This window comes from Herpailurus yagouaroundi, unplaced genomic scaffold (assembly GCF_014898765.1).
Source record: "Herpailurus yagouaroundi ecotype Mexico unplaced genomic scaffold, PumYag 181, whole genome shotgun sequence".
NCBI lineage: Eukaryota > Metazoa > Chordata > Mammalia > Carnivora > Felidae > Herpailurus > Herpailurus yagouaroundi.
Genome location: NW_024412412.1, coordinates 1,674,863 through 1,693,272, shown reverse-complemented (window position 1 = coordinate 1,693,272; position 18,410 = coordinate 1,674,863). Strand labels below are relative to the sequence as shown.

Here is an 18,410-nt window from a genome sequence, read left to right as displayed (position 1 = left end):
AGCAGCAGGAGGGACAGGCGGAGACGAGGCCCAGACACTTCAGATTTGGCGCACTTCGGCAAATGTACGGAAGACGAGGACAGATGACACAGGACAGTCAGGTCAATAGATCAGCCCGCTGAGGATCTCCCTGGGGAAGATTAATTACAGTGGTCAGAGTCACCAGGAACCAACTGGGGGTGGTATAGAAACTGTGCAGGAAATCCAGAAGCACGAACACTTGAGATTAAACAGACAAATCGGGTGTACGCCCCTTCGCAACGACGCACTCGGGGTTCTCTGTGGTTTCTCGGCCCCTTTCTGTTTTAATGGTGACGGCGATGTGCATCTCGTCATACTTCGTAGTCACAGTCTTGTAAGCGGCCTCATGCTCTAAACCGTCTCTACACTGACATGTGAAACACTGGTTGTTTTCAAGTTCTCACTTAAATTCTAGTTAGTCAACCTACCGTGTAGTCTTGGCTTCCGGAGTAGAACTCAGTGATTCATCTCTTACATACGACACCCAGTGCCCATTCCCACCAGTGCCCTCCTCAATGCCCATCACCCATTTGGCCCATCCCCCCCCATCAACCCTCAGCTTCTTTTCTATCATTAAGACCCTCACGGTTTGCTTCACTCTCTTTTCTTTTCCTTCCCATATGTTCATCTGTTTTCTTAAATCCCACACATGAGTGAAATCATGTACTATTTGCCTTGCTCTGCCTGACTTATTTCATTAACGGCACCAGTGTTTCACACAGTTATTTGCAATGTCGATCAAGCCATCAACTTGATTTGGAAAACAAGGTACATTCTGTCACTTTAGCAGGTGCTCGGGGGCCCCCATCTTGAGGGGAATGAGGGTGAAAAGCAGACAGAACTTAGAACACAATCCGAAGAAGCACAGTGGGTGAACAGGCAAGCTGGCGGGAGGAAGGAACCGGGGAGCCGTAAAGAAGAGTTTGTATTTTTTCCAGCTTTATTGACGTACACCTGGCAAATAAAAATTGCATGTATAAGGTGCACAAGTTGATGTGTTGATATACATTATGAAATAGTCACCACGACCAATGTCGGAGAGTCACAGGAGCACGGTGAAGAGAGTCCGTCGAGGGGTGGGGGGTGGGGGTGGGAATGAGGGGAATGGTGGTCAAAGGCTGCAAACTTTCAGTTACAAGATGAGTAGGTTCTGGAGATCTTGACTCCAGAATGTGAGTCAAGAGGATGTTCGCTGAGAGGACAGGTGGGCACAAAACAAACAGAAACAGCAGCTGCCATCTGAGCTTCACCAGATGACGGACACGGGGGGGGTGGTGGATGCTGTGACTTGCACAGAGACCCGAGCCAAGGCACTTTGCTGCCTCTGGATGGATATAAAGCTCACAGAGACTTCTACGGCCATGTTTATGCGGAGGTCTTTGTAAGCATTATAAACAAGCGAGGACTTGATTTTGATTTTGGTTTCCATGGAAGATATTTAAGCATGAAATTATATCATCGGTCCTGTATTAGAGGGGGACGGTTCTTTAAGAAAGTCCGAGATGACCAAAGAAAGACACTGGAGGCGGTCAATCAGAGAAAAGGACAGCGAGGCAGTCCAAGTGGAAGATGACTGGCAGCAATGAGGAGAGAAATCATGGCGGGGGGGGGGGGCAGGGAAAATACATTGTGTTCAGCTCAGAATAAATGATCAAGCATTTAATACCAGCAAGAGCTAATATGTATTTCATGTGCAACCATTCTGTGCTCAAGGTCTATCTTCATTACCTTAACTTCTCTTAAGTAACTTTTAATTACTAGACCCGTTTCACACCCAAGGAAACTAAGGACTCAAGTGTCTTGACTGAGGTCAAACAAATAGCTAGAAAATACTGAGCCATAACCGAGCTCAGTTCTGTCTGGTTTCCACGCCACCGATGGCTCTGCCTCCCTGGTGGTCCGACATTGGAGGCAGAGAGAGAGCGTCCTGGGAGAGAGTGTGCTGTTGACCAGGACTCTAAATAGCCACACCCCGAGAAAATCAGCAATCATCAGGATCAGAACCACACAGTAAATGAGCTAACATTAGAAAATGCTTAACTTGAGGTCCCCGAGGGATGGAGGTGTCTTTAACGTAGTTAAATGGTGGGAATGCAAAATGGTGCAGACACTTTGGAAGACGGTTTGGCGGTTTCTCACAAAACTAAAACACTCCTTCTGTGTGATCCAGCCACCGGGTTCTTCAGGATTTACCCAAATGACTTGAGAACTTAACGTCCCAACAAAAATCTGCACGTTAATGTTTATAGCAGCTCTATGCACAGTTGCCAAAACTTGGAAGAAACCAAGACGTCCTTTAATAGGGGGACGGGTAAACACACAGTGGTCCATCTGGACAATGGAATATTATCCAGAGCTAGAAATGAGGTCGATCAAATGAAAAGACATGGAGAAACCTTCATGGACACTGCTAGGTGTAAGAAGCAAAGCCAAAAAGACTACATACTGTGTGATTCCAACTGTATGGCATTCTGAAAAATCAAAACTGTAGAGTCCTTAGAGAGTTTAGAGGCGGCCCGTGAGTGGGAAGAAGAGGTGAGTGGGTGAGTGGGTGGAACACAGGGATGTGGGGCAGTGTAACTATTCTGGAAGTTGCTGCAATGGCAAATACATTTGTCCCAACCCACAGGATATGTGATACAAAGGATGAGCCCTAAGGTAAACTCTGGACTTCAGTTAATAGCAATGTATCAATATTGACTCATCAGTTATAACAAATATACCAAGTAATGCAAGATGTTCATATTAGGGGACACTGTATGGGGGAGAGGGAGGGAAATAAGGGAACACTCTGCACCCAGTCTTTCAATAATATTGAATATTGTTCTTTTGAATATTTCAGTACACCTAAAACTCTAAAAATTAAAGCCTCTAATTTTTTTAAATGTGTATGAAGAGAGCCAATGATGATATTTGGAAAACACCAATAATTAAGAGCTGAATGGAAGAAGAGGAGGTGGGTTTTTACAAAGGAATAAAAAGGAATGAGTTCCAAACTACCGAGCTGGCCGTCACAGCCAACTGTCAATGGTTACCGAAATAATTTGACGGATGAGGCTCCCTGCAATCCTCAATCCCATCGCATAAGAATCCAAGAAAGATTAAATGTAAATGTTCCTAATGCGTGCGAATGCATTCAGCTGATGCCTGTGCAACCACCACTTTGGGGGCCACGTGAACAGCAGCAACTCCGTGTCTTTCAACCTAGGACATTCACAGGACATACAAGCCATTTTCCTGCTCTTTCAACTCCTCTGTAATCACAGCCATTTCTCTGTCCCACCCGCTGTCTCGTCTCCCAAGTGACTCCTATGCACCTCCCTTGGTTTCTCAACTTCCGTCTCCCTCTCTGACCTCCCCAAATGCATGGGAAAACTCCTTCGGTTGGCTTTTCCTGGTGGGGGAAGTAGACAAAACTTTTAGACTCTGTAAATGCAGCACCTTCCAACTCACCTCATCTGCAGCCGTATTCTTTGGAGCTCGACAGAATCATAATGATCATGAAATTGATACACGAGAAGATGGGGCTCACAGATGTTGCACCCTTTTGAAGATCAGAGAACAGATGTGTGATGGTGCTCAATACTCTAAGTCCACAGCCCAGAACTTTACCTGCCAATCCCTTCAAAGTTTTGTAGCCATTTGCCACATGTATCTAAGGTGGCATTACACCACAGTAATGCTAACCTCTTTTTTAACCTAAATGACAAGTTCTTTGTAGAAGTTCTCTCAAAGATCACTTGTCCAAAATGTAAATATTCATTTCAGTTCTTCTGACCTGAGTTCCAGCAGCTGCACATGGAATAAATTCCATGTTATTTTAGAGGATTGCAGGGTCAGCTTCAAGTAGCAGTAATGGTAGACTCTGTGGGCACATGTGTGTATGCATGTGTACGTGTGCATGTTTGTGCATGTGTGCGTATGTGTGTGCATACAATCTTCTTCATTTTCAGTGTGTGCTAGAGTAGATGCCTAGCACACGGCAGCAACTCCATAGATGTTTATTAAATGGAAGTGTAGTCAATGAATGGATGAATCTTTAACAACAGAGCTTCTGATATACGAGTCAACATTTAATGCAGCCTCCATGGGGGATGCGTGATTTTTAGCTTCGGTCATTCATGGTTAAGTTCTACCATGATGACCTTGGACAAGAAACCTCACCTTTCTGAGATCCAGATCCCTTATTCACAGAACAGGGCAGAACTATGTATCTACTTTGCAAGTTTGAAATTAAAAAGAGTAATAATACATGAAAGGTATTTGGCCACAGATATTTCGCTGCCAATAAATGGTATGCTTTATGGCTGTCCTTGTTTATAATTCTCTAACACACGCCCTGAGTGTTTTTTAAACTCATGGAAACTTACTGTTAGCAAATAAAGTACTACAAAGTTTTAAAAACTCTAATCAGTAAAGGTAAAAATTTGGGGACGTAAAGATAAAAATGAAAGACACAATCAGTGGGCTAAGAGTTGGGTGGTTGGTGATTACGGAAATTACACAGCATGTGGAGATACACAGGGTCCCTCCAGGACTGAGATGGGGGCCTTAGAAGGGACCCCACAAGACGATCATAAGAAAAAAATATGTATATAAAGAGAAACTCTAAATAACTCTAAAGATTAAAAAAAAATCTTGGAAAGTGTTATGGACTAAATTGTGTCCCTCCAAAAACTCATATTTAGAAGTCCGAAGCCCCAGGATCTCAGAAGGTGACTGTGTTTAGAGTTCGGGTCTTTAAAGAGATGATTAAGCTCTTTCCGACATTTTTCCATGCCTCCATGATGGTACGCATGAACGCCCTGGCAGATGCTCTCAAGGGCAGCAACAATGCCAGTAAGAGAGGCAAACACCAGGTTCTTCTTAGGCTCTGCTCCAAAGTCATCCTCTGGTTTCTAACTGTGATGATGAGGCGTGTTTACATTGGTGAATTTGAAATGACTGATGATCACAGAGACGGGAAGACTGCTGTGACCCTGACGGGCAGGCTAAACACGCGTGGAGTGACCAGCCCCAGACGTGACGCACAACTCAAAGATCTAGAAAAATGGCAGGATGATCTGCTCCCGCCCTGCCAATTTGGTTTCAATGCACCAACAACCTTAGCTGGCATCGTGGACCATGAAGGAGCAAGGCGAAAACACACAGGAGGGAAAACCCCGGGATTCCTTTTCTAGGGAGGTAATACACACATGCAAATCAAATGCCTCAGAGGGAAAAAAGGGAGAGGTAACTAAGGTAAAACAAGGCTGTTGGCGTGGGTCCCACTCCAGTATGACAGATGTCCTGTTAAGAAGAGGAGGGGAGGACGCGGTCATGCTCAGAGGGATGACCACGTGAGGACATGGGGACAGATAGTGTCTACACTGCCCACACCTGGATCTGGGACTTCCCACCCCAAGACTGTGAGTCAGTGAATCTCTGTTGTGTAAAAGCCCCAGCCTGTGGCGGCCTGAGCGGACTAAGATGAGGGTCTAAGAACTACCGTGTATCCCATACCCCCGAATGGACCTTTCCTGAACTAGATCTCAGCCGGTCGCGTTAGAGTCTTCTCCTTCATGCTTACATGTGTCTTGGCAGGTCGGCTTTCCATATTGCACTTGAAACTTGCCCGGGTACAGAAGAATACAGTCTGCAACTTGCCCGATTCTCTCCCCTGCTTTCATAATCCATGTGCTTGTGCTTCAGGGACAGGACATAAACAGCACATCCTCTCTCCATGTTACCGATTAAGATCACCATAGAGATTGCTGTAGCAGATGCTATGTTTATATTAAGTTTACGAAAATTCACCAGGGACACAGGCTCCATAAAATGCACAACAACCTGCTGATACCAGGATAACCATGCTATTTTCTATGTTGCAGAAGACTTCTTTGAAGCAGAGAGGGTAGCGGTAGTCACTGACGAAACTTTCACTCGGTGCCACTGTGGGCCAGGTGACCACGGGTGGGGGAGGAGGAAAGAGGATTGAGTGGGACTTACCACAAGTAAGAAATGGAGGGAACAAGGAGACCCAGAGCCCAGTCCATTATATGGGGCACGCTGTATTTCAAAATGTGTGTCTCTTGCAGTTACTAAGAACTGTATGCCATGATATCAGATCGTTCGTGTTTACTGGGGGGGGAAACAGACACAACTAAACTTCCATTCTATCGGGCGTGTGGCCTCGGAAGCAGTACCATGGGATTCTCTCCATCCTCCCTCAGCCTTCCCTGGGCTCTTACATCCACTTCATGTTTTTCTGCCCTTTCCTCTGCCTTCACAGCATTTCCTTCGGTCCCCACGACCGCCTGGCTTCCTTGTTACTTCTCCCTCGTCTCCTTCATCCTTCCTCCTCTTTGGATTTCTGTTCTCCTTGCCTGGGTAGCTCAGTGGGTTGAGCGTCCACCCTTGATTTCAGCTCAGGTCACGATCTCACAGCTCATGGAATGGAGTCCGTGTTGGGCTCTGCCTTGACCGTGTGGAGCCTGCTTGGGATTCTCCCTCCTCTCTCTCTGCCCCTCCCCTGCTCGTGCTCACTCTCACTCTCTCTCTCAAAGTAAAGAAATATTGACAAATAACAATAAAGTAAGAATAGAAATGTGGTGGTGGTTTTTCCTGTGCAACTGCATTTTTAAAAAGAGATGAACGGGGCGCCTGGGTGGCGCAGTCGGTTAAGCGTCCGACTTCAGCCAGGTCACGATCTCGCGGTCCGTGAGTTCGAGCCCCGCGTCAGGCTCTGGGCTGATGGCTCGGAGCCTGGAGCCTGTTTCCGATTCTGTGTCTCCCTCTCTCTCTGCCCCTCCCCCGTTCATGCTCTGTCTCTCTCTGTCCCAAAAATAAATAAAAAACGTTGAAAAAAAAATTTTTTTAAATAAATAAATAAAAAGAGATGAACTCCGCACGTGCACACGTAAAAGGAACAAAAACAAAATGTACAATGAAATGCTTTTTTTTATTATTTTATTTTATTTTTTTTTTCAACGTTTATTTATTTTTGGGACAGAGAGAGACAGAGCATGAACGGGGGAGGGGCAGAGAGAGAGGGAGACACAGAATCGGAAACAGGCTCCAGGCTCCGAGCCATCAGCCCAGAGCCTGACGCGGGGCTCGAAGTCAAGGACCGCGAGATCGTGACCTGGCTGAAGTCGGACGCTTAACCGACTGCGCCACCCAGGCGCCCCCAATGAAATGCTTTTATGAAAATTAACGGGGTGATCCCTCACCTGATAATCCAAGAATGTGAGTTCTGCAGAAACATCCCCCAAATGACAGATCCTCTCAGTCGAAGGACCCGGGGAGACATAGAGAAAAAGTCCTGGATTTATAGTCTTTTAATATAACAATCCAGCCCGGCTATGAAACTGGGCCCACTGTATGTATCACACTCAGATTATTCCAACATTTTTTTTTTTTTTATCCCTGATGGAGACGTAATGGGTTGGAACACTTAACTTCCTGTATTGGTCCCACATGGGGCAAGACCTCAGCGAAGAATTTCTCCAACTCATGCGGAAAGTCTGACAGTATTGTTTTCCCATCTTCAGAGAAAGCAAGGGGTTTGGTCTCACACTTTAGCAGAAGTATTACTGTAATCGTCTGAAGTACAGAGCTTGAAGAGAGTGTTACACTCAGATATGGTCTGAGCAGGCTCCAAGCTGGGAGAGGAAGGGGGTGAGGTGGAGAGGAGTCCCAGTGAATTGTTCACAGCAAGGTAGATATCAGCACGTGATGAGACAGGGAGACGGGTCTAGCTCCTGGTGGGGGGATGGTAGCAATTAGATGAGTTTTGGGGTCTCGGGTGGTAAAAATATTTATGACTTTGACTTCTTTTTCCGACTCTTATTACAAAGTATAAATTTATTCCATTTCTGAAGAAACTGTGAGGTGATTCACCAACTGATTATGCACTAACTTATTCATTTCCTTTAGGTTAAATGATATAAATTTTCCTCCTGAGATGCTTAACTGAGTCAAATTCACCAGAGTTTTTGAGGTGGGAGTTGGAAAGGGAGAGAGATGCTCTCTAATTACCTCGTATTGGAAAAGAGGTCACAGCTTGCATGTCCAACACTCACTAAGGGCCATTCTAGAGTTTTCTTCCCTTGGCAAACGAAACAGAAAGCCATGGTTAATTATGCTTTCCATTTGATATTGAATGCTTTTGGTTTAAAATTTCAAACAAGCAGGTAAATTGGTGACAAGTCTCACTCACAGCAAGACTCTCTTCTCCAAGAAACATCTCCACGGCCGGTGTGGGGTGACCGCGTGGGGCCAGAGGCTGGAAAGAAACAGCGGTTTGGAAACCATGAGGTAGAAGGTACAGGGTCATGCGACAGTGACCAAGAGACCTGGAGACTGGTTTGTTCTTAAATATGGAGCCCATCAAGCCACTGACTGCATGAGAGCCCTCCCCCAGAAGCATCAAGGACACTTGGAATTGGAAATTGGAATTGGAAAGCTGGCAGATGAAACTATTTCCTTGGCCAACCAGAAACAGTGGAGCCTGTGCCACAAATGAAACACAGGAAAAACCACCCAAGATATGCATCCGTTCCCTCGCTGTGGTGACAAGGGAAGGTTTATAAAGCCGTCTACTCTGTGGTAAGGAAAGAGCAGACAATGATGTCCCCATGTTGTCAGATCAAAGAGCGTCGTTCACCATGGCACCGCCATTGTCTTCATTTACCAATAGGAAAAACTAGAAGTGACCTTGCCTTCCTTGCACACATTCATCCCAGGAAGTGACCAGTCACCAGGACCTGCTGGCTTTCCAAGCCCTCCCACTCCGGCCGCTCCATCCAAGGCACATCGGTTATTATCTTGCCTTCAAGACTGAAACACGCCCGGGAGCTGCAGCCCCAGGCAGGTGAGAGGAAGGCAGATAAGGACTCTAATCCCTTAAGAGCTTTTCCAGTGAAGATCACTGGTTTCCCCAAAGGAGATATTGCATTTGCTTGATTTTTACGTGTAAAAATTCCTCGATACAGTGTTTCAAGTTATTCTTCTATTAGTCAAAATGAAATTTAAGTCAAAATTGGTTTTATATGTGTTATTATGACAACTCTGTTACTACAGAAAACTGTTGACCTACAAAGATCAAATACATATAAGCCTTAAAGACATGATGAGAACAGGGGCGCCGGGGTGGCTCAGTCGGTTGAGTGTCCAGCTTCAGCTCAGGTCATGATCTCACGGCTTGTGGGTTCGAGCCCTGCATCGGGCTCTGCGCTGAAAGCTGGGAGCCTGCAGCCTGCTTTGGATTCTGTGTCTCCCTCTCTCTGCCCCACCCCTGCTTGCGTTCTATGTCTCTCTCAAAAATAAATAAACACTTAAACATTTAAAAAAAGAAAAAAACATGACAAGAATAAAATTGGGTAAAAAATTGTTGTGAGCTGAGCGGCCAGCGCTGTGGGTACCATGGGCTGTGCACTTGGTGCTAAGTGCTCTGGAGTCTATGCTGCACTGAGGACTGTGTCCCGTGTCCTGTGAACCCCTCACTGTGTCCTATGCCCTTGCACTGTGCATCCCGAGATGCGGACTCTGTGAGTATGCGCACTCAGGTGTACTGGGGTCCTGTGTCCTGTGTCCTCTGCGCCGTGGACCGCGCCCTGGATACTCTGTTCCGTGTCCGTGCATGGTGTAACTCACACGACCTGTAATTGCTAGTATTATACGTCATTTCCTGACTGTGAGCTCTAACTGATAAAATTATTCACCTCAGCTTTCCCACTGTTTTACAGAAAGAGGACAGCAGAATGTTAGTACAATGATTTCTGTGCACAGTTGACCCTTGAATCATGCAGGGATGAGGGACACTGGTCCCAGTGTGATCAAAAACCCACCTGTAACTTTGGACACCCCCAAAATTTAACTACTAATTGCCTACTATTGACCCAAAGCCGTACTGATAACCTCAACAGTTGACTAACACCTATCTCATATGCATATATACTGTGCATATATAAGGACACACATACTGTGCTCTTATCAGAAAGTAAGCACGAGAAAAGAATGTAATTTTAAAAATCATGAGGAAGAGAAAACACATTTATAGTATATACTGTCTTTACTGGGGAAAAATCTGTGTGAAAGTGGACTAGCACAGTTCAAACCTTGTGGTTCTGGGTTCAACTACAAGTAGTTCTCCATAAATTATTTCAGGCAAATACTTGATAATTGTGCTTCTGTGTATGTAATCCTACACAACTAAAAAATTTTCAGTACATCATATGGCAAGAATTCATCAGTCAAAAGGTTTCGATTGCAGTTATAATCTAAGAAAATGTTATATATTTTGGATTCTATATTTCTACAAAATTCTTCAAAGGCATTTTACGTAAAGGGGATGGCTTTTCTTAAGCAGAAATTTTCTAACTTTTTCCATTTGTTCTTCCTTATCTTCAGCCTTACTCATCACCTCTAATTTTGAAAACGTTGATTTAACAAAGCAAGCTCACGTTCTACTAAAACATCACTAGGAAATAAATCACTGTGAAAAAAGATATTTTTAAGAGAACTTTACTCGCCTAATAAAAAGACAAAACAGAAGAAGGTTAAATCCCCTTCTCAGCACCACGAGGCCATGTCCACAGATGTCCACGGAACCAGTGTGAAGAGTTCTTCTCTAGAGGACTGAAGACATTCTAATAGGTAATCACTTTCTCAATAAACAGATGAAAAGCTGAAACACAGCAGAGCTGGTCCCAGCCCTCCGGCGCGTGGAAAGAACAAGTCTCCAGGAAGGACCGTGTGCTCGTGAGGAAACAGAATTTGTCCTTCAGCCGCCCTTCCGGGAGCACGTACACTCAGCACAGCCAGGTAAGGGCTCTGAGGTCACGTCTAGGTGCGGAAGCAGCTTTGCCTGAGTCATTGCGGGAGAGAATCACGACCCTCAGGATCCACAAGGCCCGATCAACCCAGGACCCTTCCAGGAGGAACACTGTGGCCTGGACAGGAAAGTGCCAGGTAACATCTGGAATGCACCTGCAAACGCTCCTCCCACCCTTCCAATAACAACTCATGCCATGCGTTTGGGTAAATGTGAACCAGGGAAAGGAAGATATTCAGATCCGGGATTGAGGGCACTGGCACCTCCAAGGAAGCCCGTGGCCACTTGAAATGCCCTGTGGCCCACCGGTCACGTGGGGCCTTAGCTCCTCAGGGATGCCGTCCGTCTCACGGGGAACTGGGCACCATGCCCTCCCTCATCTCGCAGTGTCCTCCAGGCCTGGGCGTATGGACAGACCAGAGACTGACGACAGTTGGCAGAAGTTAGCAGCTGGTGACACTTGGCTGTTATGTTGGGGAGGGCCCAGGTAGAAGTCAGAGGGGGACTCCCTTTCCCCAAGAAACTTGTGAACGGGGAGCTGCGGAGATGAGAGCCGCCACAGACCTTCTATAGGCAGGCACTGTCGTTCCCGGTGATTTACGGCACGTTTGATTGGCCTCTGAAGAAGACCCATGTATCTCTGAGGAAACCAGCGCATTGCACAATTATTGACATCCACTGCTGCCACGTGTCTAGACATTTTACCCTTTCCCAAGGCAATTTAATACTTCGCCCGGCACATACCACGAAGCTGCTGATTTAGCGAGTGCATTTCTCCACTCATCTGGTGAGACAGAAAGACAGGGGCCGGGGGGCAGAGATGAGCTTAAAGCCACCCACACACTTTTCTTTCACTCGCCAGGACAGCGATGTTCTATACTGGACATAACCTAATTATACCATGGTCTCTAAATGTTTGTTGTAATTTGTCATACGATTGTAGTGCAACTGACAAAATAATTAATTGGTGACCCCCAAAACTTTCGCACCATTAAAGTCCCAATGCACCAATATGGCAGAAATTGCAAACATACACAAGACCCACAGCTTCCAGGTTACATACTACAAAGAAAAAAAATCTAGGCAACACTTTGCTTCCACCAAATTTGAAAAATACATCTGCGGTGGTACAGAAATGATGGATTCGTGTTGGGTAATGATCTCTGTGGGTTTCAGTCATTTCTGTTGAATATCTATTTCTCCAAGAAAGAGGAAGTAGATGATTTGGGACACAAGATCAGTCTTCCGAGACAGGTGCTAATTAATCCAGCGAAACCACAACCGGTATACTGAAAATCGATGAAGGCTCCCAAACAAGCAGAGACTTGGGGTGAGATTTGTTCAGTATTTCTTCATTACATTGAATGGACTCTCCACTATCTGATCCATAACCGATAATGAACCGTAGTACTTATTTATAAAGCCCCAGTGTGAGACTTCAGACCTCTGGTGAGGTTTTTGGAAGACTTTGAAATGTCCTGTTTGTTTGTAGATCATGAAATATCACACCAGTCGGCACATTTACGTGTGAATGTGGAATATTTCTCTGCTAAATGTCAGATTTTAAAAAATCCTAAATAACAGACACCTGGGGGGCTCAGTGGGTTACGCGTCTGGCTCTTGGTTTTGGCTCAGGTCACCATCTCATGGTTCTTGGGATCAAACCCCACACGGGGCCCTGCTCTGACAGCTCGGAGCCTGTTTGGGATTCTCTCTCAACCTCTCTCTCTTTGCCTTCCCTCCTCTCAAAAATAAGTAAATAAATAAATTTCTTTTAATGATCTGACGTAATAACAATTTCCTGATAGCGCTAAAGCTAGTTGTTATTTTGGATAATACTGTTGATTCTTTCAGCCAATAGAACACCTACAATTTTTCAGGCATGAAATATTGAGTCCTCAAAAGATGAATAAGCTATGCTTCCTTAATTGTGGACTACTTAGAAGGAAAAGCAAGTGATGTCAAATGTGCTACAAAAATGTTTTTGAGGAAAGACACGTGAAAGGGGGGTTGGGAGCAAGCAGCAGACGCAGGGACGACCAAAGAGACTTGGAGCAGGAGACCAGCACGTCTATGGTTCAGAGCGTCAAGCAGAGCTTGTGTGAGCCCACCACCCAGGGTAAGAACCAGGAGTCATCAGTACAATGACATCTACCTTGGCCCTACCTTGTCGCCCACACATGTCCCCCCGAAAAGTACTCCTGTTCCCAGGAGCTCTCCAAATGGTGACTCAAACACCCGGGCTTGGTCTGCCATGTGGCTTTTTCATTCTTCATCTGTGGTTCCTAACATCATGATAATGGGGTTGTCTTCATGTCAGCCAATCAAATGGAGAAAAGAGACGGGTTATCGAACAGGACCTTTTTGACGAGCCAGGCTTGCGATATGGCACAAATCTCTCACGCTCGCAGCCCCTTAGCCAATTCTGTAGATGGCGTGACCGAGGTGATGGGGGTGAGCGGTCACTCCCCCACATAACCCCGTGTTCTCAGAGGGGAGCAGGGGTCTTCCGTGAGCACTTAACCTCCTCTGCCCCGAATCTCCATCTCTTTCCAGGGGGTGTTTCATTTGTTTCGCTAATATTTTCTTTCAGAGTTTTTTCAAGGTTGGTGGATGGGCCAGGAATTTTGTTCCGATTTCCCAGTGAAAGACGAGAGAACTACAGCAGCTTTTTACCACAGTGGCTCAACCAACTTTTAAAAAGAAGGATAAAACAAAAGAGGGGCCCAACCATCCGATTTCAAATCTCGTTACATGGCTGCTGTGGTCAGGGACTTGCTGCGGACTTGGTGGAGGAAGAGACACACGGATCAGGCAGACCGAGTGCAGGGCTCGGAAGTGCACTCACACAAGTGCACGAAGCTGATTTTTCACCACCCGGCAAAGGCAATTCAACAGGCGAAAGACGGCATTTTCAGCCCATGATGCTAGAACACTAGGGTATCCATGGACTACGTATGCATATATTAACCGAAGTCTACACCTTATACAAAAATTAATTCAGAATGTATCAAAGATTCAAATGTAAAATGCCCCACTGTGAAACTTTTAGGGGAAAAAAAAAAAACCCTTCAGTATCTAAGGTTAGGCCAAAAAACTTTCTAGACCTCACACCAAAAGCTGGATCCATAAAAGGAAAAGGTGACACACAGAACTTTGTCACAAGTAGAAGTGTTTTTCTCTACGAGAGCCCCAGCTAGGAGATGAAAAGACATGACAGAGTGGGAGGAAGTGCTGGTAAACCTTGTGTCTGACAAGAAGCAGGGACAGAACACGGAGAAGACACGCAAACTTCAGCAGCAGGAGGGACGGGTACCGTTGACGCCTGGATTGTTTCAGGACCCACTCGCGGGCTTCCCACCGCACTTGGCAAAACACGCACTTGCATTAGGACAAAAGAGCTGTGGCACTTGGAGATAGAAATCATCAGCCTCGTCCCAGGCTGTGGTTTAAGAAATCCACTTTAGGTCACGTCTGGGCATCTTATGCTCTGCCCATCAAACCTCAATGAAATATTGAAGGAGAAACCGACTTCATTATTCTACTCCGGAAAATCTATTCAAACTCGCCCGGCCTGCCACACACACGCACACTGTTATGGAAATCAATAATTCAGAGGGGGGGTCTCTACAGACCCCCTGCGCATGTGCGGTTCAAGTCCCAAGACGGTGGCCGCTCTGCACAGGGGGCAAGAAGGCTCCTGATTAGATCAAAGATGGCATTTCTTTGGCGAGAGGCACACGACACAGCGTGTCTTTAGTCACGTAATATTCTTTCAGAGATTTTAGTTTGAGGGATACGCGTGAAAGTAAATTTCTCGCGGGGAACTTTAATTCAAATCGTAATCCTCCAACTGGATCACATTTCAGGCTGAAATGGGGAAAGTACACTGAGGAATGGGTGACCCTTCCTATGGAGAAGCAGGTGTCCGTGCAGGGTGAACAAGAGGTGCTCGGCCAGCCCTCTGCTCCCACGCAGACGGATACGCGGCACCAAAGAGCAGCCACAGCGGGAATCTTGGTCCCCAACAAGTTTTAAAACCCACATTCATCACCGGTAGAAGAAGATAGCACCCTGCTACTATTTGCCTGGAGGATGCGACTTGTCTCCAGTCGACGGTTTGCAATTACACCCTTCCCGGTGTTCATTCGTTTTCAGAAACTGCATCATAGCTACACTGACAGCTCGGGCTTCGGGACAGGTGCACGTTTCCATCTAGACACGGAAGTCACCGCCGCCCCCACCCCCATGCTCGTTCAGTAGGGCACAACCACCCGATCAGCAGACCATGCCAATCCATCCGACCCGACCGCGTCTCGTCCGTTCCAGTCTCCTGGACCCTAATGTGCTATGGTCTCCACACCAATGAGCCCACGAATGTGCTGCTGGAATGTGACCGCCACGTTCACACACCCACCTGCGAGACGGTAGAGCCCTCAGGAATGCTCTCTGTCACAGACCGCCTCACACGGCAGAGGAACAGGCTTGTCCCCTGTTTCCTCCTCCTGGAATCAGAGCCTTCCGAGGACAGCAGGGCTGCGTGAAACAAAAGATAAATGTGGGCGCATACAATTACAACGTGGGGTGATAAGTGCCTTCTGAACAAAAGCTCCCAGAAACATTTGAGATGCTGAGTAAATCACCGTTGAAATAATTGCATCGAAGATACTCAGTCCATTTCCAGTCGTGCAAACTGAAGTCAAGATAATAAGGAATGGTATACGTAAGCAAAGAATTATATTTCCATCCAAACTTTCTTCATAATCCTGAGGAGGGTTTTTATCATAGACAATGGCCTTCAACCTTCATGTTCTCATTAAATCAGTATTGGAATATTTTTTTAATGTTTTTATTTTTTTAACATTTGTTTATTTTTGAGACGGAGGGAGACAGAGCATGAATAGGGGAGGGTCAGAGTGAGAGGGAGACACAGAATCCGAAGCAGGCTCCAGGCTCTGAGCTATCAGCCCAGAGCCTGACTCGGGGCTCAAACTCACAGACCGTGAGATCATGACGTGAGTCGAAGTCGGACGCCTAACCGACTGAGCCACCCAGGCACCCCAGTATTGGAATATTTAAAGGTACAATTGAATTTATTTATTTTTTATTGTTTTTAATGTTTATTTTCGAGAGACAGAGACAAAGCATGAATGGAAGAAAGGCAGAGAGAGGGAGACACAGAATCCAAAGCAGGCTCCAGGTTCTGAGCCATCAGCACAGAGCCCGACACAGGGCTCAAAGCCACGAACCGTGAGATCGTGACCTGAGCCGAAGTCGGTCGCTCAACCGACCGAGCCACCCAGGCACCTGTAAATTTGAATTTAAAATGGAAAGGTACGTTGAGGACTACCAGTCGTGTAACTCCCAAAAACAAAATATACATCCTCCACATACGTACACACATACACACACACATGCACACATGCAAAGCCATAAAACATTTCTGGTAAGTATCCCTACCAGGCGTGTACAGATGAACATGATGTGTACAGGTATCGCACCCGCTCACAAAGGTCCCACAGAATCGAACAGCCAAGCTCATTGGGGGAGCACGAAGTGTGGATTTGCATTGCAGCCCCATTACTTACTGGAGACACAATCTTTGTGAGCATGAATGACCATCCGAAAAAAAATGGGCAGTCTTTACTGCCTATCACATAATATTGTCTTTACCCATTAGCACCCAATGGTACCCATTAGCACCAATCAATATAATAACGTGGTAATTATTATCATAAAAATAATTATTTTTAAAGGTAATGTACACAAACATATGTATTTTTGCAAATAATGCTACCAGTGTCTTAGCATCTTGTCACTAGATTTGTTGGTAAATGAACCTCCTTGTCCAACTTCATCCAATTCCTCTCGCACTTATGCTTAATTCTAACTTACTTTTGTCATTTTTTGCTGCAATCATGTAAGCGATTCAATCTTCCTTTGACTTTGACTCCAATGATGAGTGGTTTGCACACACATTTATAAGACTGATTGCTGAGGCAGCTCGTAAATAACTTGGGGCTGATTCTCCATGTCTGTACTCACCACTCAGAGACAATGTGAAACGTTACAGGCCAATTTATCCCTTATTAAATAACCTGACGCCTCATCATTAACCTTCAATGCCAATGGCGGAAGTTCTTACATAGAAAAGTTAGGAAAATCCAGACCCATTGTTCTTGTTTCTTTCCCTCATTAATAAAGTTGGGGAAGGGGCGCCTGGGTGGCGCAGTCGGTTAAGCGTCCGACTTCAGCCAGGTCACGATCTCGCGGTCTGTGAGTTCGAGCCCCGCGTCGGGCTCTGGGCTGATGGCTCAGAGCCTGGAGCCTGTTTCCGATTCTGTGTCTCCCTCTCTCTCTGCCCCTCCCCCGTTCATGCTCTCTCTCTGTCCCAAAAATAAATAAACGTTAAAAAAAAAATTAAATAAAAAAAAAATAAATAAATAAAGTTGGGGGAAGCAGTTTCTGGAAAGCATCTTGTACGTGACGTGTATTTTACAACGGTGGTAAGTGGTCGTTGCCAATTTACTGGAGAGACGGCAGACGGGAAGAGGAGACGGAAAAAGTATTCTTGAGGACTTTGCACGTTTGAAATCAGAGAAAGGAGCTGTGGAAAATCACCCTTTAAAGTTCTCTCTTAAAAAGTGCCCTGACCCACGTGCCCTCATCATTGCATATTTCAACGAAATGACTATTTTTGCTTAGGGCTGCGGAGCTAAAATGCTTTGCAAAGTGCCGAATCCATCACCCGCAGAAGCGTCACCTAAATGCAGAACGCGGGATGGGTATCATTAGTTCTGAAATCTGAGAGAGGAACACAGCTTGGGTTTTCAGGGAGAATAAATCATTCAATTTGTAAGTGAATCTTTGACATCAGACGAGTTCGGTGGATGCATACATCTGCACGAAACACACTCAGTGTTTTACCTGTTCTTCTCGCTCTTTCCTACACGGGAAAGAAGGCGTCTCTTGTGCTTGACAGGGACCTGCGGTCAGGTGACACGGGCCACTCTGACCTGGCAGCAGGGAACTAATGGCCTGAAAGGCAGCAGGCAAGAAGAAACCAGGGGTCCACCCTGTAAGCTCCGAGAAATACGCGAACAAGTATCCTTGGGTGAAAAAAAATACACTTTTTATATAAAATGACATCTTCCTTCTTGCACAAAAAATAGCTGTTCACCAAAAGCCCGACATCTAAAATAAGCATCAAAAATGGAAAGAGAGTAGGGGTGCCTGGGGGGCCCAGTCGGTTAAGCATCCGACTTCGGCTCAGGTCATTATCTCGTGGTCTGCGAGCTCGAGCCCTGCGTGGGGCTCTGTGCTGACAGCTCGGAGCCTGGAGCCTGCTTCGGATTCTGTCTCCCCTTCTCCCTCTCACGCTCTGTCTCTCTCTATTCCTCAAAACTAAAAAACAAAACGGTAAAAAAAGAAGAGGTTTCTCTGTGTTGCTGCGTTAATAGGTTTCCACGGGGCCAGCAGGTGCCCAGGGCGCCCGTTACTTCAGTCCTATTTGCCGCCCGGCCCGAGTGCCCTTGTCAGTCGCAGCCCGTGTCCTGCCCAGAAGACCAGCAGG

General features: G+C 46.0%; 1 protein-coding gene across 1 annotated transcript; it reads left to right on the top strand.

The window, feature by feature from the left end:
- The first annotated feature begins 4,805 nt into the window (after window positions 1–4,805).
- LOC121039943 (40S ribosomal protein S15a-like) lies at window positions 4,806–5,201 on the top strand. The gene has a single exon (XM_040490396.1). It carries the CDS (start codon window positions 4,806–4,808, stop codon window positions 5,199–5,201), a length of 396 nt encoding a protein of 131 aa, XP_040346330.1.
- The last annotated feature ends 13,209 nt before the right edge of the window (window positions 5,202–18,410 follow it).